The sequence below is a fragment of the Orcinus orca genome, chromosome 5 (assembly GCF_937001465.1).
Source record: "Orcinus orca chromosome 5, mOrcOrc1.1, whole genome shotgun sequence".
In the NCBI taxonomy this organism is placed as follows: Eukaryota; Metazoa; Chordata; class Mammalia; order Artiodactyla; family Delphinidae; genus Orcinus; species Orcinus orca.
In genome coordinates this window covers 42,272,060-42,290,524 of record NC_064563.1, presented here as the reverse complement: position 1 = coordinate 42,290,524, position 18,465 = coordinate 42,272,060, and the positions used below count along the sequence as shown (strand labels likewise).

At 43.3% G+C, this 18,465-nt stretch overlaps 1 protein-coding gene across 1 annotated transcript in view; it reads left to right on the top strand.

The window, feature by feature from the left end:
* VEPH1 (ventricular zone expressed PH domain containing 1) overlaps positions 1-18,465 on the top strand; it is a 211,604-nt gene that overhangs the window by 64,318 nt on the left and 128,821 nt on the right. Inside the window, exon 6 of the mRNA XM_049709730.1 lies at positions 7,400-7,609. Within this exon, the coding sequence (XP_049565687.1) occupies positions 7,400-7,609 (210 nt within the window). The remainder of the gene's footprint in view (positions 1-7,399; positions 7,610-18,465) is intronic.

Below are 18,465 nucleotides of genomic sequence, written 5' to 3'. Positions count from 1 at the left end.
AGGTCCAGCACTCTGACTCCCAACCCCCTCCTCTCTTGGCCTGGGGGAGTCACTGAGTAGCCTCCACTTTCAGAAGGCCACAAGGGAAGTGTTCCCAGGTTACAGAAGGCAGGGGAGGGTGGACAAGGGGCACCAATAGTGGTTGAGCTCATGCCAAGTACCAGGCACTGTGTAGGTGTTTTACAGAGATTATCTCACTTGTTCTCCACAACCTTTTCATTTTGTAAATAGAGAAGTTGAAGTTTGGAGAGGTCAAGAACAGTGCTGGTACGAAGGAGTGACTTGGTGAGGTGGCTTTTCATGCCCCCCTTATCTTTATCGGCCCCTCCAGCTTTCAGACGGGCAATGTCCATGTCTTCCACAGGCCATTACAGTCACAATGCCCCGCCCCTAAGACTGCCATTTACAGAAAATCTGGGGCTGACACTGGTTAGGGAACTTTCACAGAGCCATACAGATTAGGCTGAGCTACCTCATCAACCCAGTCTAATTCCAGCCAATGAGATCTTTTGATCTCAACATGCTAAAAAAATGAGACTGTAAGGCTGTGGCTTGTGAAACAAATGGGCGAGCCGGGGGACACAGTAGAAAGGTAAGCTAGACAAGAAAAGGAGGAGAACTGGACAGAAGGGGAAAGAGAGTGGGAAAGCAGATTGCTGTAGGTATTCCTGTAGGTGCTGAGTGTGGATCCTAGAATGAATAAGCAAAGGATTAGGAAGCACCCATAATGACGTGAAGGGACCCACCAGGGCCAGGATCCTAACTGGTGGCAGGAAGTGGTGACTAGGGCACCACCCAACCCTTTGTTTCCCCTCAGCACTTCTCTTCCTGTTAAAGCAGCCCTGCCCCTTCCCACCCCCCTTGCCTCCTTCAGCTCTTTGTCAGCTAACACCTGGTTACTGAGATGCTCAGGCAGTGAGCTAGAGAAATCCCTGATTCACCTCTCCTCTCTCTCATGTTCATTAATTAGACAGCAGGCAAGGGGAAAAGGAGGGATACAGAGAAAAGTCTACTGAGAGAGGAAAATGAAATACGTGGCAACAATCAAATCTACAGACTGAGGCTTTCAGTGTAAGTCTAGTTAATTCAATTTCAGATGAAATAAGAGGCTAAATGAGAAGGATTTTGACCTTGTGACATTTGGATTAAAAGGGGGTTTTTCCTTCTGCATAAAAGCTGTGCTAGTGCTCTGTAACTTGGAGGTAAACTGAGCTGGTTCTCCAATGAAGGCAAGTGCAGGAATGTTTTCATGCTTTCTTGAATGCACTCCTCATTACCCACCTTCTGTGACCAGTGATAACTGGGCTCTCCAGGGCTGGAGGGTCAACAGTTGGCCCTTGAAAAAAAATCTTCTCTATGTATAGCTGACTAGTCCATGAGGTTGTGAACGTGACATAGCGTCAACATCCATCCGTCTGTGAGTTTCTGATGTTGCTGCCCGATCATGTGGTATCCCTTCCTCCATCACTGCCCTCAGAGTATCCCTCTTTTAGGAAGCTATCCTTCCTAGGTGGAGGGAGGCAGTTCTTGGCTAGTGACTCGTGGCTGGAATCTCCAGAGGATTCTCCGAGTTCATTTATAGGAAAAGGCTGGGTGGTCAATTTTCCAAGTGGCCTTCTGGGGCTAAGTCTATATTCTCGGCTGCCAAAAACCATGCTGTAGTCTAGTCAATGAAGGAAACAGAATTTAGTAACACATATGAACATATGTGTTATTATCCCCAGGATGTAGGTGTCTAGCCCTAACCATACAGAGAAGAGTGGCAGGAAATGGCAAGTTCAGCCCTCTGTTGATTAATGTCCAGACCCAGAGGAACTGCTTTTGTGGTCTGGTCCCTAGAGTCATTTTCTAGGATTTTCTCTCAGCAGTGTAGAGCATTCCTATTCACATACCTAATCCTACAGCACCTAACATAGCATCACCAGGCTGACAAGACTCAGAGGTCACTTGGTATTTATTTAAAATGAGAAGCCAGTTGCAGAACATTAAGTTAGAGTGATGGAATATATATAGACTGTTCTCAAACAACCTTTGGAGCAGAACCCTGGATTCCAGAATATATATTTCGTTAGTATGGTGGGTATAAGTAATACATGAAAAGAGTAGCAGTTATTTTATAGGTTTCTGGAGATTAATAGAACTTGAGTACTATCCAAATTAAATTGAAAGAGAAAATTGAACCTGAGGACTAATTTAAGAGGGAGTGTGGATACACACGTGCACATACACATGTACATGTACACAATAGCTCAACTTTTTATTCTGTAAGTAAGAATTTAAATGTCATTTGCTGCCAGTTAAGTTATGGAGCTATGTTTTCAGATGGTCGCACCCTCAAGGTGCCCATGGGCTGGAGTAATGAGCTTTGTCCACAAAATTTCAGTTCAAGGACAAGATGCTAAACTTGTCAGCAGACTGCTTTGGGAGACAGAAAAGGCAGTGATTAATTCTGCTCAGGAAGGACCAGAAAAGTCAGGGATAGGACCCTTCCCTGGGCTACTTGCTTTATACTGTTCTGGTTGGCCCTCCTCTGCCTGTGCCCCCAGTTCCCATGCACTTCCCTGTCTACTAGACATAGTCCAGATAACTGGGACCTTGGAATCCCCTTCCTGTAAGTCTCCATCCTGCTTCCAGGATGCAAGGCCTGGTCCCTGGGCCTGTTTTCCCAAGAACAGGCCATGCCAACAGTGTGACCCCATAGGTCTGAGAGGCAGCCTAGATGAGCTTGCATATGTGGGCTTGGGTATCCACATATATGCATAGGAGACTCCTTGAGGGCAAAGCCAGGGGTAGGAAGAGAACGGGGGGCAAGAGATGGGGATTAAGGGTCATTTCTTCCTGTTCCCTCTACAGGGGCCAAAAATTCTAAATTCAGATCAAGCCTCCCAGATTGTTATAAAGGTGTATGTGTCAGGTAAGAAGATAGAACACTGTATAAGACTGTAGAATATTTCAGTGTGTGGTCTGGGGGCCTCCCTTGTTCTCTAGCTTCAGGTTCTGTGTATGTTAGAGCAGCCTGGAGGGAAGGCTTCCCAGAAGTAGAGCTATTTGAGATCAGCTTTGAAAGTATGAGTTTTCTCCGTATTCAAGCCACTGTGGGTGGTCAGTGGCATGTTGCTGGCTCAGGGTTCACAGAGGAAGAGCCAGCAAATATACCCATAAGCGAAGACCCTAGAATGCCGTGGCATTGGGATTCCAGCCATGCGCCATGGGAAATCTTTTTTTTTTTGCTGTACGTGGGCCTCTCACTGTTGCGGCCTCTCCCGTTGCGGAGCACAGGCTCTGGACACGCAGGCTCAGCGGCCATGGCTCACGGGCCCAGCCGCTCCGTGGCATGTGGGATCTTCCCGCACCGGGGCACGAACCCGTGTCCCCTGCATCGGCAGGCGGACTCTCAACCACTGCGCCACCAGGGAAGCCCCATGGGAAATCTTTGACATAAGCAGATGAAGTTTTAGGCAGTGAGGAGGCTGAAGAAAGGGGAAAAGACTTGAGGCTAGGAGGTCAGTTTGGAAGCTCTGTCAGAGTCCAAGGCGTGGGGCTTGTGGCCTAAACAAAGGCCGTGTTAGCTTGCTCTTTGCCAGCCATCTATGTTACCTTAGTGGCTACTCTACTCTCAGCCAAAGAAGGCTTTCTCTGAGTTATGAGATGACTCCAATGAGGCACCATGAAGAGACCAACCTAAGGAAATGCCCTGTGTTTGGAAAATATAATTTCTCCTTATCCAAGAATATCTAAAGCCCAAAGCACCACTTCCCTTAAATGTGAGTGATAAACTTCAAGAAATATCTGCCTTTGTTCATTCACATTATTCACATTTTATTATTATTCCCATTATTCAGGGTTTCTCTTTTCTTTGCTCCTATGGATTCAACTCTGCCCAGAAGTATATATATTTGCCTGAGCCTGCCTGCCTGCCTTTCTTACTTTTTCTTTCTTCCTTTCCCCTTTTCTTTCTTTTCCTTTTAAAATTTTCTTTATAGGCTTGGGATGTATGGCTGGAGTTTAAATAAAATTGTCATGACTGGAAGCACGTGTCACAGGTGTTCCAGGAATAGGACATGAAGAATAAGGACTAGGAAATGGAATTTTGTAGAATGGGGCAGGAAATGTGTAAGCGTTTTCCATTTCTAAAAGCCTCAGGTTAAGTATGCTGCCCTGACCCGGAGCAGCTGGCTGACACTTCTGCCATAGGTGCCAGGGACCTCTCATAGTTTCACCCAAAGGACATACGGTCAACCCCAATGCACAGGCAGCCTTTACTGAACTGTTCATTCATATGTGCCATTTACCAGAAACTACCTCTGTCCTTTTCTCCGCAAGTACTGGATATGAATATCAAGTTTAAATTTATACACAGGATGATCCTAGTGATCTTAAAATTATCTTCTTTTATGTCCTTATTAGTTATGTTGTATATGACACATGGTAGTATATATGTTTAAACATTATGTACAACTATTCAAGTACTATGGTGTGGGGTGGGAGTTGGGGTTATCCCAAAACTACCCTATAAAATCATTTAGATCTGCCTTCCTTTTATTTCTTCCTTAAATATTTATTGACTTACTTTCAGGCCAGACTCTGTGCTAGGCACTGAGTATACATTCATAGGTACAAAATGGAAATGATTCTTGACCTTGTAGAGATTTCAGTCAGTCTGCAAGGCAGACACTGGAACAGCAATGAGAAGGAAGTATGAGGGTAGGAGCTTTAGCAGGGACATGAGACTGAGAGGGGAAAAGAAGAGGAGTTGAGGAAGATTTTTTAAAGGAAATAATAGCTAATCTGAAGCCTCAAGAATGATAAGGAGTTATCCAGCAAATTGGGGGCAATAAGAACTACAGGCCGAATGGATCACATGAGTAAAATTCCAGACACAAGAGAAAACTTAGCAGGTCAAGAACATTTTTTAAAAATCCAACATGGTGGAAGTGTGTTATGTGATGGGATCTGGATGGGGAGACAGTAGAATAGGTGGGTAAGGAGCTAAGTCTAGAAGGTGGATAGGAGTCAGTTCAGAAAAGGTATAGTGAACCTCTGGCTTGAGAGCAATGAGAAATTAGTGAAGTATTTTAAGCAGGAGAGGGTCACCATTGTGGCCACAAGGTCGAGAAGGGATTGGACGGACAAGACTGAAGGCAGGGTGAACAGTTAGGAGGCTGTTGGAATAACCCAAGTGCAGGGTGACTAGATCAGTGTCTCAGCTTAAATGTCCCTGCTGAGAGGACTTCCCTGACCCCCAGCCTAAATCAGGGCCCTGGGACTGTGTCTCACAGCACCCTGTATTTCCCCTATGTGACATTTATTAAAACTTATAATTACGTATTTCTTTTGTAACTATTTGTTTTACTAAGTATCTCCTTTACTAGACAGTGAGTTATTCCATGAAGGCAGGAACCTGTCAGACCTGTTAGAAACATTAACTCCAGCACCTAGAATAGTACCTTGCAAATGGGAAGGACTCCATAAATATTTGTGAATGAGTGAATGGATAGATGAATGGACATGGAGGGAAGTGGACCCATCTGTGGGATACTTGGGGGGTGGAATCAATAGGACTTGGTGATTGCTTGGATGAAGCTGCTGATAAGGGAAAAACAGTTGTCAAGAATGATTCCTAGGGCTTCCCTGGTGGCACAGTGGTTGAGAGTCCGCCTGCCAATGCAGGGGACACAGGTTCGTGCCCCGGTCCGGGAAGATCCCACATGCCGCGGAGCAGCTGGGCCCGTGAGCCATGGCCACTGAGCCTGCGCGTCCGGAGCCTGTGCTCCGCAACGGGAGAGGCCACAACAGTGAGAGGCCTGTGTACCGCAAAAAAAAAAAAAAAAAAAAAGAATGATTCCCAGACTGCTGACTTGAGCAGTCAGATGATTGTGTCCTTTATGGGGAAAGAAGACACTTGGGGCTAGAGAGGTGGGAAAAGCAGGTTTTGGGCAGGGGATGAATTCAGCAGATTGAGCTGTGCATCAGATTCAGTTTTTATACTGGAATCTACATTTCAAGTTTCCCTTACCAAAACAGCAAACCAACAACAAACAAAAGAAATAAGCATAGTAGAAGTATGGATGGGCAAATAGTTTGTACTTCTTTGTTCAGTTTTCCACAGGTTGTCCTTTCTAATTCTTTTATTTTAGCAGACAAAACAGTTCATTAAATCATCAGTATGCAATGTGTCTATGTGTTAATATAGAGACTTTATTCCACAAAAAAGTCACATTCTCCTTAATACAAATTATTGCATCTTTATATTGATAAAAGCATTAAAAATTAAGAAAGATTAGGATATTGAGAATATGGTAGAAATTATTTAATAATTATTTATTATTATTTAATAATTATTTAATATATAATTTAATATATAATATAATTATTTAATAAAAATTAATAATTTTTTATCGTATTACATTTTTGTGATCCAAATGGAAAATGGAAGAAAATGGAAGAGCTCTTTCCTGCTTCCTTACTTTTATTATTAAATATTTCCACACCATATTTCTCCAGTTTGAAGGCTCTGATTAAAGTCATCGTCAAGGATCTCTTACATACTTATATTGTCCTTTAAATTGAAACTCTCTGATAGTCTATGGATAATTAGGAGTTAACTGATGAAATGAGGTAGTGGAGAAGACCTTATTACAGAGAGGGAATAATATGTGCACAGGTCCCATGGTGAGAGGAATTTGAGAGAGAAAAAAATGCCATTGTTACTAAAGTTGAGAGAGCAAGGTGGTCATGTCCGAGATGATGTCTAAGGAGTAGGCAAGTAGGGACTGAGTATGTAGGCCATGTTAAAAATTTTGGCTAGTATCCTAACTTCTAGGAATCTCTAGTTGTTCTGGGTACATAGTAGGTATTCAATAAATATTGTTAATGCCATCTATGCTTTTCAATTCAATTTAATTAGTGGTCAAATTCATTCTTCTCAATATATGCAGCACAGTTGATAATGGACAGCACAACCAATTTCTGAGAACACTACTTGATAATGTTTTCCGTGAGTCTTTAGGAAAACTCTATTGTATATGAGCACCAAAAATAAAATAAAAATAAAAAATTGAAGCTTTCAGGGTGGTTTGGAGGAAATGTAACACTACCGATAAGGACATAGCACATCAAAACTTGACTTACGAATAGAAACATTTAAGCATTTTGCAGCCTTTACTCTTCAATAGCAGAGTGCAGATTTAAAGAGGAAGCAAAAGGAACTGAAGCCTCTGAAATTTTATTGTAAATTTAAAATTTCAGACTTGGGAGATTTGTTTGAGTTCCAGCAAGAGTAATAATCTCAGAATGTGTTGAGTTCAGATTGAATACAAAAAATATTAGGTTGATTCTGACTTAATTAATTTCCTCTTTGTTTCTCTTTCTTCCCTCTTCTTCTCCTTTCTTTCTGTAGGTGGTTCAGAAGTGTATTCCTTTCCTAATCGGGCATTTGAAGGATTCGACCCATAACGACGTCATCCTAAGCATCCTCATAGAGATAGCAGGCTATGAGCCAGTGGCTTTGAACAGTTTTCTTCCAATGCTGAAAGAGATTGCTGAGAGATTCCCCTACCTCATTGGACAAATGGCGAGAATCTATGGAGCTGTTGGGCATGTGGATGAAGTAAGTATGGGTTTTTTTCTCTCCATTTCCCTAAATTCCATCAGCACTTAATCCATAGGAGCTCTATGACCTACAAATTTGTCCTGAGACTTCTGAGAGTTTCGTTTCTTTCTCTCTCTCTCTTTTTTTTTTTTTTTTTTTTTAATGCATGGACAGCAGCCTCTGGATCAAGGGCACATTGTAGCAGGGTTATGTGGAAGGTTCAGGAAGTGAAGATTTCATTGCTGGAGTGTCAGTGAGGAAGGCGAAGGGTTACAATGGAAAGAGCACTATGACAGATTCAAGACCACTTTGTAATAACAGCAACCAGTAAGAGTTTCATCTCATTTCTGGTTGCAATTCTGGTCAACCAGGAGACCATCAGTAAACACAGAGTTAGGTCCCAGAGACTGCATATTAATGAGAACCCATAGCTATCCTGTCAGTAATTGCCTGGACTCTATGTTTTGAGCCCTCTACATGATGTTACTTGAGAGAGTGCAGTAAACGTTCATGGATGTTTAAAAGTCCTAGTCTAAATATTTGCATAATAAAATCTTTCGGAAGGGACAACAGGATGCCGCCAGAGCTTGTGGGGACTAGGCAACTAAGAAAGAATTTCCAGAAATTAAAGTTCTGAAGGGTGTGTGCCTGCATGTATACACACACATGCATGTCTCTCTGGCGATTTCATATTGGGATTTAGGATTTTTATCTTTTAAAAATAAAAGCAAATATATAATCGATAGAGGAAAGCTTTTACTTTTACCCACTTACCCATACTGTAGTTTCCTATTAGATAAATATAAAATTGTACAACTCTTAAAAGAGATTTCATAGTTCACCAAGTTTAGCAATCTGTTTTGTTTGATTTCTGCTGAGATTTGTGGAGAGCCTGGTGAATGCCAGGCTTCCTCCTGGTTGAGGGCCTTACTCCTCTAGTTTCCCAGAAGAAGGTGGGAGAACTGGTCTCCCAAGCAGTGTGTATTTATGAATGTGACAGTGACTCTTGTAAAAGGATTACTCGGTACTGACGTGCTGCTTAGTATAATCCCTTTCCATTCAGTGCTGTTTGGAATGTCTCCTGCCTGCCATGATCTGCCTTGTGGTAACAGTTTCTGTGCCCATCGCCTTTGCTGCCAGGAGAGGCTGCTGGTATGCCCAAGTGCTTTTAGGCCAACTGTAACCAACAGCTGTTTGCCTGAATCTGCTGACATTGCAGATTTTTGCATGGACCAAAAAATTCAACCTCTGGTGTGCAAGGCCTTGGAATCTTCAAGTGGTAGTTCTTTTTGTCACAAATACATTTACGATTCATTAATGTGTAGTGATGCACATTGAAAGTGACTACACCTCCCATAGAAAATGTAATCTGTAAACAAAGCAAAACAAAACAAACAAAAAACACTAGCCACTGTAGGTTTATCTGAACTAAGGCTAACTTGAGAGAGAATGGACTATTAGGTGACATTTTTTGTGACTCCAGGTGAGTGCAGAGAGAAGGCGAGGAGGGTCCAAAGAGCCTCAGGGATCACTTATTTCAAAATTCAGAATATCAGAATATTTCCTCATCTCTGTCTCTCTCACCTCTCTCTCTCTGTCTCTGTCTCTCTCTATCTCTATCTCTATCTCTCATTCTCATGTGCCCATGGAGGCATCTATGTTTGGGAGAGAAAAAAATTTTTTCTGATGCTTCTGATTCACCTCCTCAGCAGAGAACAATTTTAGATCAAATACTTTCCAAATGTTTCTGGATATCAGGACTATATTAGGAACTTTTTTAACAAAATAAGTTCTTGGGCCCCATAGAATACCTACTAAATGAAAAACTCCAGGAAAGGAACCCATGAATCTGGATTTATGGGACACCCCTCCCCCACGTCTGCCAGGGTAATTCTGATGCAGCATTTTGTGGATCAGTATTTGAGATCCCTTGACATAACATATTTAAAGCATTTTATCTTTTAGACAAAGGATCAGTCAGGCCTTGTCCATCACCCATCCTGCCCTCCTCCATCAAGTCATGTTAATCAATTAAAACTTTTCCAGACTACTGATATAGCAGTTTACATGTGGTCAGGAATAAGTAACACAAAAATTCAACAATGTTTTAAACAAAGATACACATCTATTTCCCTTGCACATAAAGAAGTCTAGAAGGCAGTCAGTCTAGAACTCCATGTTTCAGAAACCCAGGCCCCTTCTCCTTTGTTGCTCTCCTATCCTTGAGCACACCAAAGAGCACAGGGCTTCTATCTCATGGTCCAAGATGGCTACTCCTCTCCACCCATCAATTCAACATTTCAGCCAGTAGGAAGGGGAAAGGGGAGAAGAACTCTTCCAGACAGTCAAACACAACCTATTGTTTATAGCCCATTGGCTAAATAAAACAAAGCTGCAGATGACCATACCTAGCTGCAAGGGAGGCTGGAACATCTAGTCTGGATTTAGGTGGCCATATGCCCAGCTAATCAAAAGAGAAGGACAGAAAGAAATGACAGGGGACAAAGAATGTCTCTGTTGCAGTTCATCAAGTCATTCGTTTCTCTGGGTCTCTTTTCTCTCCTCAAAAATAAGTAATGTCTTTGCACTGGATTACCGCCCTTCTGGCTCTGATATTCTTGAATTCCATTATTCCATTTCATTTAAGATCAGACTGACACAATTACCTATAAATGTTAGTCAGGATCCTTTACTCAGAAATAATGCCTAAGATATCAGCCTTTGAAAGTCCTTTTAGTTTTAAGAATGCTAAAATTCAGATGTCCCAAGAATTAGTAGTCTAAGCAGCTATTAACTGCTTAATTTGAGTAAACCTGTTCAATGTTCTAAAAATTTTGTGGAGCCATATTCCTAAAGACCAAAACCAATAAGCAAGATACATGTGTATGGTTATTTCTCTCCAACCTCTTTGCAGAAGGAAACAGAGAGTTACTGAAGTACATTGCCAGGTGGGTATGAGGGCAGAAGTCAAGTATGGGCTCCTGGCTACCTATGGAGGAGGACATTGCAATAAAAAGAGAACAGCAGGAACTTTGCCCTAAAAAGGCCTAGCTGTTTTCTGTGTGGAGAGCTTGGTCCGTGTGACATAAAGGGACATGGGGATATATGAGACATGGAGATGTTTAGGGTGTTAATGATGAGACAGCCACAGGACCCTAGTGATCTCAGGCCCTAGGATCCTCTTTCTCAGTCTCATCTAAAAATTTCCCAGCCTCATCTAAAAATTGATGTCATTAAAATATTTTTTCTCTTTGACACCAGAGTAAAATTTTCAGATGTATTCAGGGGTTCCAAGTATCAGATGATTTCTGTTGCTAGGATTTTAAAAGATTTTGGAAATACAGAAAAGCCGATGCAATTTGAGTATCTTGCTTCAACTTCTGAGATGCGCAGTCTGTGACTGATTGGAGCCTACTGTTGATCCCTCCCTTGCTGCCTGCCTTCCAGCAAACTGCACTGTTTGATCCTTAAGAGGAAGAGGGGAGTCTCCAGGGGATGTAAGGCTGTCAGGCCCAGGGTAGCCTCAGGGGTAGAGTCAGCTTGGAATCAATCACACATGTTATTAATTGACTTCTGCCCCACCTTCTGTGCCTGCATAAAGCCAAGTGTAGGAACTGCAGGGCTGGCTATGGGGAACCATACCACGTGTGCCTTTCTTTCAAATCAGCACCCATCTGGGTGGGCAAACTGTTTTCAGCAGCTGATAGCAGTCACAGTCTTCCCATCTGCTGATGTAAACCCAGCAGAGGAAAGTTGTATCTATAAAACAAAAAATAACACCCTATAGATACTTATTTTCGCTATCTCCCAAATTACCTCAGGGATCTTTTTTTGCCCAGATTTGGAAAGAAACCATGCTTAATAGCCATGGTGCTTGTGTCACTATAGGAGGCTGTAGGGTGGTGACTCACAGGCAATTTTCAGGTGTGTTCCGGCATCCAAAGTACATATGTTGGATGGAGAGTGAAACTAGAAGGAACAAAGGGCAGAGAAATCTACCCACTTCTAGGGTAACTGATGAGTGGTTGCCTCTGAGGTGTACCTTCTTTGGCCCTGTCCAGTAAAGGACACAGCTGGCTCTTCATAATGCCAGGATACACCCCACTTCTGTGGTGTGTTCAGTTGAAGCAGATGCACAAATAAGGAATATTATTTTATTAGACATGTCCTCAGCATGGCAAAAATACACAGGTCCTTCTGTCTTTCTCAAATGAGGAGACTATATAGTGGAGACCTCCAGACAACAGCAGAAATGACTTAGTACTTTCTGAGGGTCCATCCTCAGACCTACATCCAGAGAATTCATATAAAGCCCTTAGCACAGTGCCTGGCATCGGGTAAGTGCTTGATACATTTCAACTCATAATAGTAATAATAAAAACAACAGCAATATAATAAAATTCTACCCAGTTGGAGAGTGTTACTGAGAGAGGAATGTGTTTCTTCCCACTCTAATGCATCTCTTGTAGAATTACCAGTTTTTTTCCTAAAAATGCAAGTGTGATCCTACTTCCTTGCACAAAGTCTTCTGTTGGCTCCTCCACTGCCTATAGGATGCCATCATCTTGGCTTGGCCCTACTCTCCCTCTATAGCTTTAACTCTTATCTGTCCAGGCTGTTCCAGCCCCGCTATATTCTGTCTGTTAGCATTTTACATCCTTCCCTGAGCACACCTTGCTCTGACGTACGTCGTGATCCTCACAGCCTATTCTTCTGCCTGGATAGTTTCCATCCCCTGCTCTTACTTATCTTTCCTGACCCAGATCAAATGTCGCCTCCTGTGTAAGCTCTTCCAGTTCCCTTAGGCAGTTAGTCACCCCCTCTATGCTCCCACCTCACTCTGGCTGTACCTCAAAGGCCATACCGACTGTGCCATGTCATAATTTGCCTGTCCATGTCTATGTCTTCTCCATGAGTTTCTGAGCTCTCATAGGAAGGAATCATACCTTATCCATCTGAATTCGCCTGTGGCCAAAAGAATTCATGAGTACTCTAGAGTACTGTTAACTAAGAATTTGAAGGTTGGATTCTCACTAGCCACGTTCCTTCAGTCAAGTCTCTGTCTAATTCTTCTAGGTGACATAACTATAACTTAAGAGAAAGGAGAAGAAAATATTAAGATGGAAAGTGTTGTTGACTCTTCAGAGCCTACACAATTTATCTCTAATACCTAACAGGTGAAGGATGAGAATAAATTGGATAGCGGACCTGACGTTATTAACCAGAAAGCATATGATGAGCCATGTCTATCTGTGATTCCCAAAGATCCTGGCTCTTGGTAGGTGACATCAGAGAAAAATGATGTTGAGTGGATCATGAAAAGAGGTTTTCAGTGACTTCCCTGGTGGTCCAGTGGTTAAGACCTTGCCTTCAAACGCAGGGGGTGTGGGTTTGATCCTTGGTCGGGGAGCTAAGATCCCACATGCCTCATGGCCAAAAAAACAAAACATAAAACAGAAGCAATTTTGTAACAAATTCAATAAAGACTTTTAAAATGGTCCACATCAAAAAAAAAAAAATCTTAAAAAAAAAGAAAGAAAGAAAGAAAAGAGGTTTTTATATATGAGAGCTCAGCAGGCAGCAAACCGGTTGAAGTACAGCTCCCAGGAGGAACATTCACCACTGTAGACTGAGCAGTGATCACCACCTAGGATATGTCTGTGTAAGAACGCATTGCATGAATGATCTTGCTGCCCATGGGGACATCCATACAGTGTAACATGGTGGCTAAGAGGGTGGTCTTAAGAGTCAGACCGCCTTGGTTTGAATCCTCACTCACTGTGTGGCCTTGAGCAAGTTACATCACCTCTCTAGATTCAGTTTCCTCATCTGTAAAATAGGAATAGCAGCATTATTTACCTCGTAGTTTTGTTGTGAGAATTTAATGAGTTAAACCATGGAGAACAGTTTCTGGCAAATGGTAAACATTCGATAAACATCAGCAATTTATTACTTCCTCAGTGGTGCTCAGGGCTTTCTCATTGCATTTATTTGGATATAGACTGAAACTTAAGCCAAACAGACTGAAATCAGGGAAGACAGGAACAGGTTAATGGTGTGCCTCAGGGAAAGAGACTGAGTGGATGTGTATGTGGGGGACAAGTCAAAATAAGGACAGAAATAAAAGGAATGAGGTACTGCATGTACCATCAAAGGTATAAAGCGGGACTGGCTGTATCTTCTTTCCTTGTTAGGAAATAACTGGTATATATAAATTTTTTTCCTCAGAGTGGAATGTATTTCTGCATTATATTTATATTGTAGACCACCATTCCTGAGGGGAATAAAAGTAACAAAAACAATAATAAAGCCACATTTTGTAAAAATTTTTATAATTTAAAATAAGCCTAGTTTTCTTGGGGGCACTGGAAGTGCATTGCTTTCCATAAAGGGCAGGTGGTCCCCAGCTCCCCACCTATAAAAACAGCTCAAATAAGTTTGCAGCAATTTTTTTAAAAACTCTCATTAACTAAATCTGAAGTGGTTTAAATTAGATCCAGGCCAGATTGCCTTTTCTTGCCCATGAAGAACTGAAGTAGAATGCTTCAATTCCAGAGGCTTTATTTTTTTCATTATTTTCTTCACTCATTAGACTCTCTGAGCCACGCAGGTGGTCTCAGCCCCCTTGGTTGGGTATTGCAGTTATTACAACCCTCTTTCCTAATGTGGGTCCACATGCAAAAGAGACTTCTTTAGGAATGGCTTTGACTTTTTTGAGAGGACAAACTGCATTCATGTGTTCTGTCCATCTACCTAAGTCTCAAATAAACGAACTGAAGCAATTTTAGTTTAAGAGTCCCATCCTCACCAGGACCTCATCTCATTAGAAGGCACACACTACTACAGAGCACACCCTCCATAGCTGTGTTTCCCCCGCCCTATGCCAGACCCGCAAGGCAGCCAACCTATGTGGCGGAAACAGAGATGCCCTAAACTGCTCTTTACACATGATCTCATAGTACGTGGAAGGATGTTACGGCCAGCTGTTTTCCTTAGCTGGAGACCAGCAGTTTGCACCTGTGAAGAATCAAATGGCATGCCCTCTGAGGGCGGCCACTGCCAGGGCGGGTGTGAAATCCTGTGCCCTCTGCCTTGTTTTCCTAACTGGCTGGAATATGCTGGCCAAGCACCAGGGTGTGTTTATTACATCCTCTCTGGGCTCAGAGTCTTGGACACGTTTCAAGTAGAGAAGTGACACACATCTTGCCCAGGTCGCGTTTCTGTGACATCCGGCAGGCCTTCCACAAAAACACTTGCAGGAGGAAAAGGAAAAGAATGACAAAGGCAACTGAGAACCACATTACTGTGCTCATCCTGACTGTGTGGAAAAACATCCTGCGACATAGGAGCTGGAGGGATGCTATGCATCTCTAACTAGGAAATCAAGACTAAGGGCCCTAGGGGCCATTCCACAAGATGAAGGACCTGTGACTTAAAAACCACAGTTTCCCCAAGGGTGGGGGATTTAGTTAAAACTTTGGAAGGTTCAATGTCTTTGGGGAAGCCTTGGTTGGTGCCAGCCGGCAGCTACTTAATACTACAGAATTGCCATCATCGGGGAAGATTCTTTTTTCCAAAATGCAAGTAGCTTTATTGTTTTTTATATTGTAAAAAGGGTACATGCTAATTGAAATGATATTAATAAGTCTCTCGCAGAGTGTAAAGAAAACAAAAAAATCTTTTAAGTATATACAAGATATGCTTTCACATAACAGAGCTGATTTTCCATAGCCTCCCTCAATGATATAGGGTTGAGTCGCTGATTCTTTCTGAGTGCAAACCCCAGTGCTGGTGGTGAAGGGAACACAGAGAGGAGAAAGACATGGTCCCTGCCCTAGAGGGGCTCACAGTGAATGGGGGGCAAGAGAGATGTACAAACAGATGATTAGAGTTTAACTTGGTGCCTGTTAACTACTGATTTCTGAACTGGATCAAGAAGGAAAGAACTCACCTTGTGTGGCTGAGTTTGGAAGTGTGTTCTAAGTGAGGCTTGTTGCATGATAGGATTATGTCAGGGGAGGAGGAGGAAAGTATTCATGGGAGGACACAGCTGGTGCAATGGCATGCAGCTGGGGGAAAGCCTTCTGGAAGCCATGAAGAGTTTCAAGTGCCTGGATAATGGAGGGAGGGGAGAGGGATGAGGCTGGATGGTAGACTGGTTCCAGATGATGGAAACTCCTCATTGATTAGCAGGCAGTTCTTGTTTTCTACCTTCTCTCTCCAAACTTAACTTATCACTGGTGTCCAGGTCACGTGGGAACAGTATTTTGTTTCCCTTTATTGTGTAGACAAGCAAATGAATACTGTGTACCTCAGAGTTCCCCAGAAACTAAAGAGCCTGTTAAAAGGACAAACAGTCCCCACAAATAGTTGCAAATGTAGGATAGTAATGGTTACAAAAGTTACATGTTGCAGCAATTTTCAACAGTGTCTTGTAATTATCAACTGTAATTTAGGCCAACCGACCAAATCCACAAGGGGCTCTCAGTGGCTCTGTGAGGGGAGAGCTTGGCAAGGCCTAGAAAGGGGCCTCTGCTTGACCAATCTCCCCTCAGGATTGAACCCCAAGGACAGTTAGCCTGGTCCCCGCAGATCTCACCTTCTCTTTTCAGAGGGGACTTCTGCCTTTCTTATACCGGTGTCTGTGAGGAAGCAGGCCTGTGCCTGCCCCACCAAAAGCATAAAGTTTCCACTTAGCGACTGCCCTTCTAGGCTTGAGCTTAAGATGTAAACGAATCCTGGATTCATCAGAAGGGACAACGTGGCATTGGCAGCAAGTGGGTTGAGGGGATAAAGCAGTTGCTACTTCCAGCTCAAATCCTGCTGCTCTTTTAAGGCTGTAGCACAGACCTTGCTCTGCCCATAGCCCTTAGGCTTAAATCACTTCAGCATAAGCCAGCTCTTCTGATCTCTGGTGGCCTCGGCCTGCAGCGGCTTGAAGCAGGGTTTTGGTTCCTGGCCAGTGATTGAGGTCTGGTTGCAGCCGTGAGAGCACCGAATCCTAGCCACTGGACCAGTGGTCAGCGACAAGGCCCTGGCCCTATGGCTTTGCAGAAAAAGAATTCCCACAAAGACGGAAAGTAGTGAAACAAGTAAAGTATTTATTAGGAGAAAAACGAGTACAGTACGTGTGGATAGACACACGGGCAGGCTCAGAGAGTCACGCCCTCGTGGCAGTTTGAATCACTTTTATGGGGCATTTCTTCCGGGTTTCCTTTGGCCAATCATTTTGATCTGCCTGGTTCAGAGTCCATACCTGGTTCAGAGTCCGTATTTGGTATAGCTCAGGATTTTTCCATGTGTGCGCACACATCTCTTAGCCAAGGTGGAGTCCACTGAAGAGGCCTATGTGTAGGTTTGGCCACTTGGTATCACTCCCCTTTTTTTTTTTTTTAATTTCAATTATAATATTTTTTATTTTTAAAAATTCTTTTTGTTTCGCAAATTTGCAAGATCATTACTTTTTTATATTTTATTTTATTATTACTATTTTTTAACATCTTTATTGGAGTATAATTGCTTTACAATGGTGTGTTAGTTTCTGCTTTGTAACAAAATGAATCAGTTATACATATACATATGTTCCAATATCTCTTCCCTCTTATGTCTCCCTCCCTCCCACCCTCCCCATCCCACCCCTCCAGGCGGTCACAAACCACCGAGCTGATCTCCCTGTGCTATGCGGCTGCTTCCCACTAGCTTTTGACCTCCAAGGAGCCTTTCTCTGCATGTGTAGCTGGGGAGGTCTCCTGACTTTGAGAATGAGGAATATGTGGTCTATCTGGGCAGGGCCCAGCCTCCTCTCTCAATTGTCCTGTTATTCCCTTCTCGGAGTATCTGTCCACAGGGAACGAACTCAAACCATTTGCTCCAGGGGCCTGTCTCTCTCCTGCTTCCCTTCAACTGCCAGCATCTGCATTTCTGAGTCTGTGGTTTTCCCCAACTCTACAAGCCACCCGCTGACATGCATGGCAGGATAGATGTGTGACGAATATCACCCCCAGCCCCACTAGCAGCCTTCAACCAATGATGGGGGTATTTATACCCCGACTCTGTCACTCCTCAAATGAGGTAACTCTTTTCCCAGAATCTCCTGGCATCCCTTCCGAGCTATTTCCCTTCTCTGCCTCACTCTTCTACTCCTGTACTCATCTGCTGCAGTTTCCAAATAGATGATTTGCACATAAATCATCTCAGGGTCTGTTTCTGGGGAGCCCAATCCAAGAAAAAGTCATTTCCATACCCTCCCAGGCCATCACCATCTTCCCTGCTCTGAGCATGTGAGAGTGTACAGCTGTAATGTGGAGTCTGCACCTGACTTTCTTCTGGTTGCATTTGCCTTCTGTTCGCTTGGTGTATGAATCCACACACTCCCAACCCACTCTAATACCTTACATTTCCTTGTTACCCTGCACTGCAACTGTATTTGTGGCTCCTAGCATGTGGGCCACAAATACTTGCTGACCAGCTGTTACATAGAGACTGGAACTTGACTGGACACTAGTACAGGTCTTGTACTAGTAGACGGCAGCTGATGACATGGCAGGTTGTGAGGAAGACCAGGAACATTAAAGACATTGGGTTCCAGTTGTGGGTGGTGGCTACTGCTTTTCAGGTTCTGTTGGTCTCCTTTCTGTGTGGTGGTCAAAGTGTGGTCCCCAGCTTTGGGCACCACTGGGAACTTGAATCGGAATCTACAAGTTAACAAGATCCCCAGGTGATGTGTGTGCACATGAAAGTGTAAGAGGCACTGGTCTCAAGGATCCAGGCCCCACAGGGCTTATCTGCTATAGGATCCCCCCGGGGGTCTGGGCATGCCCACATACGTATATGCGTGCATGATTCATGTATGTTTATAGACACAGCCATACCCC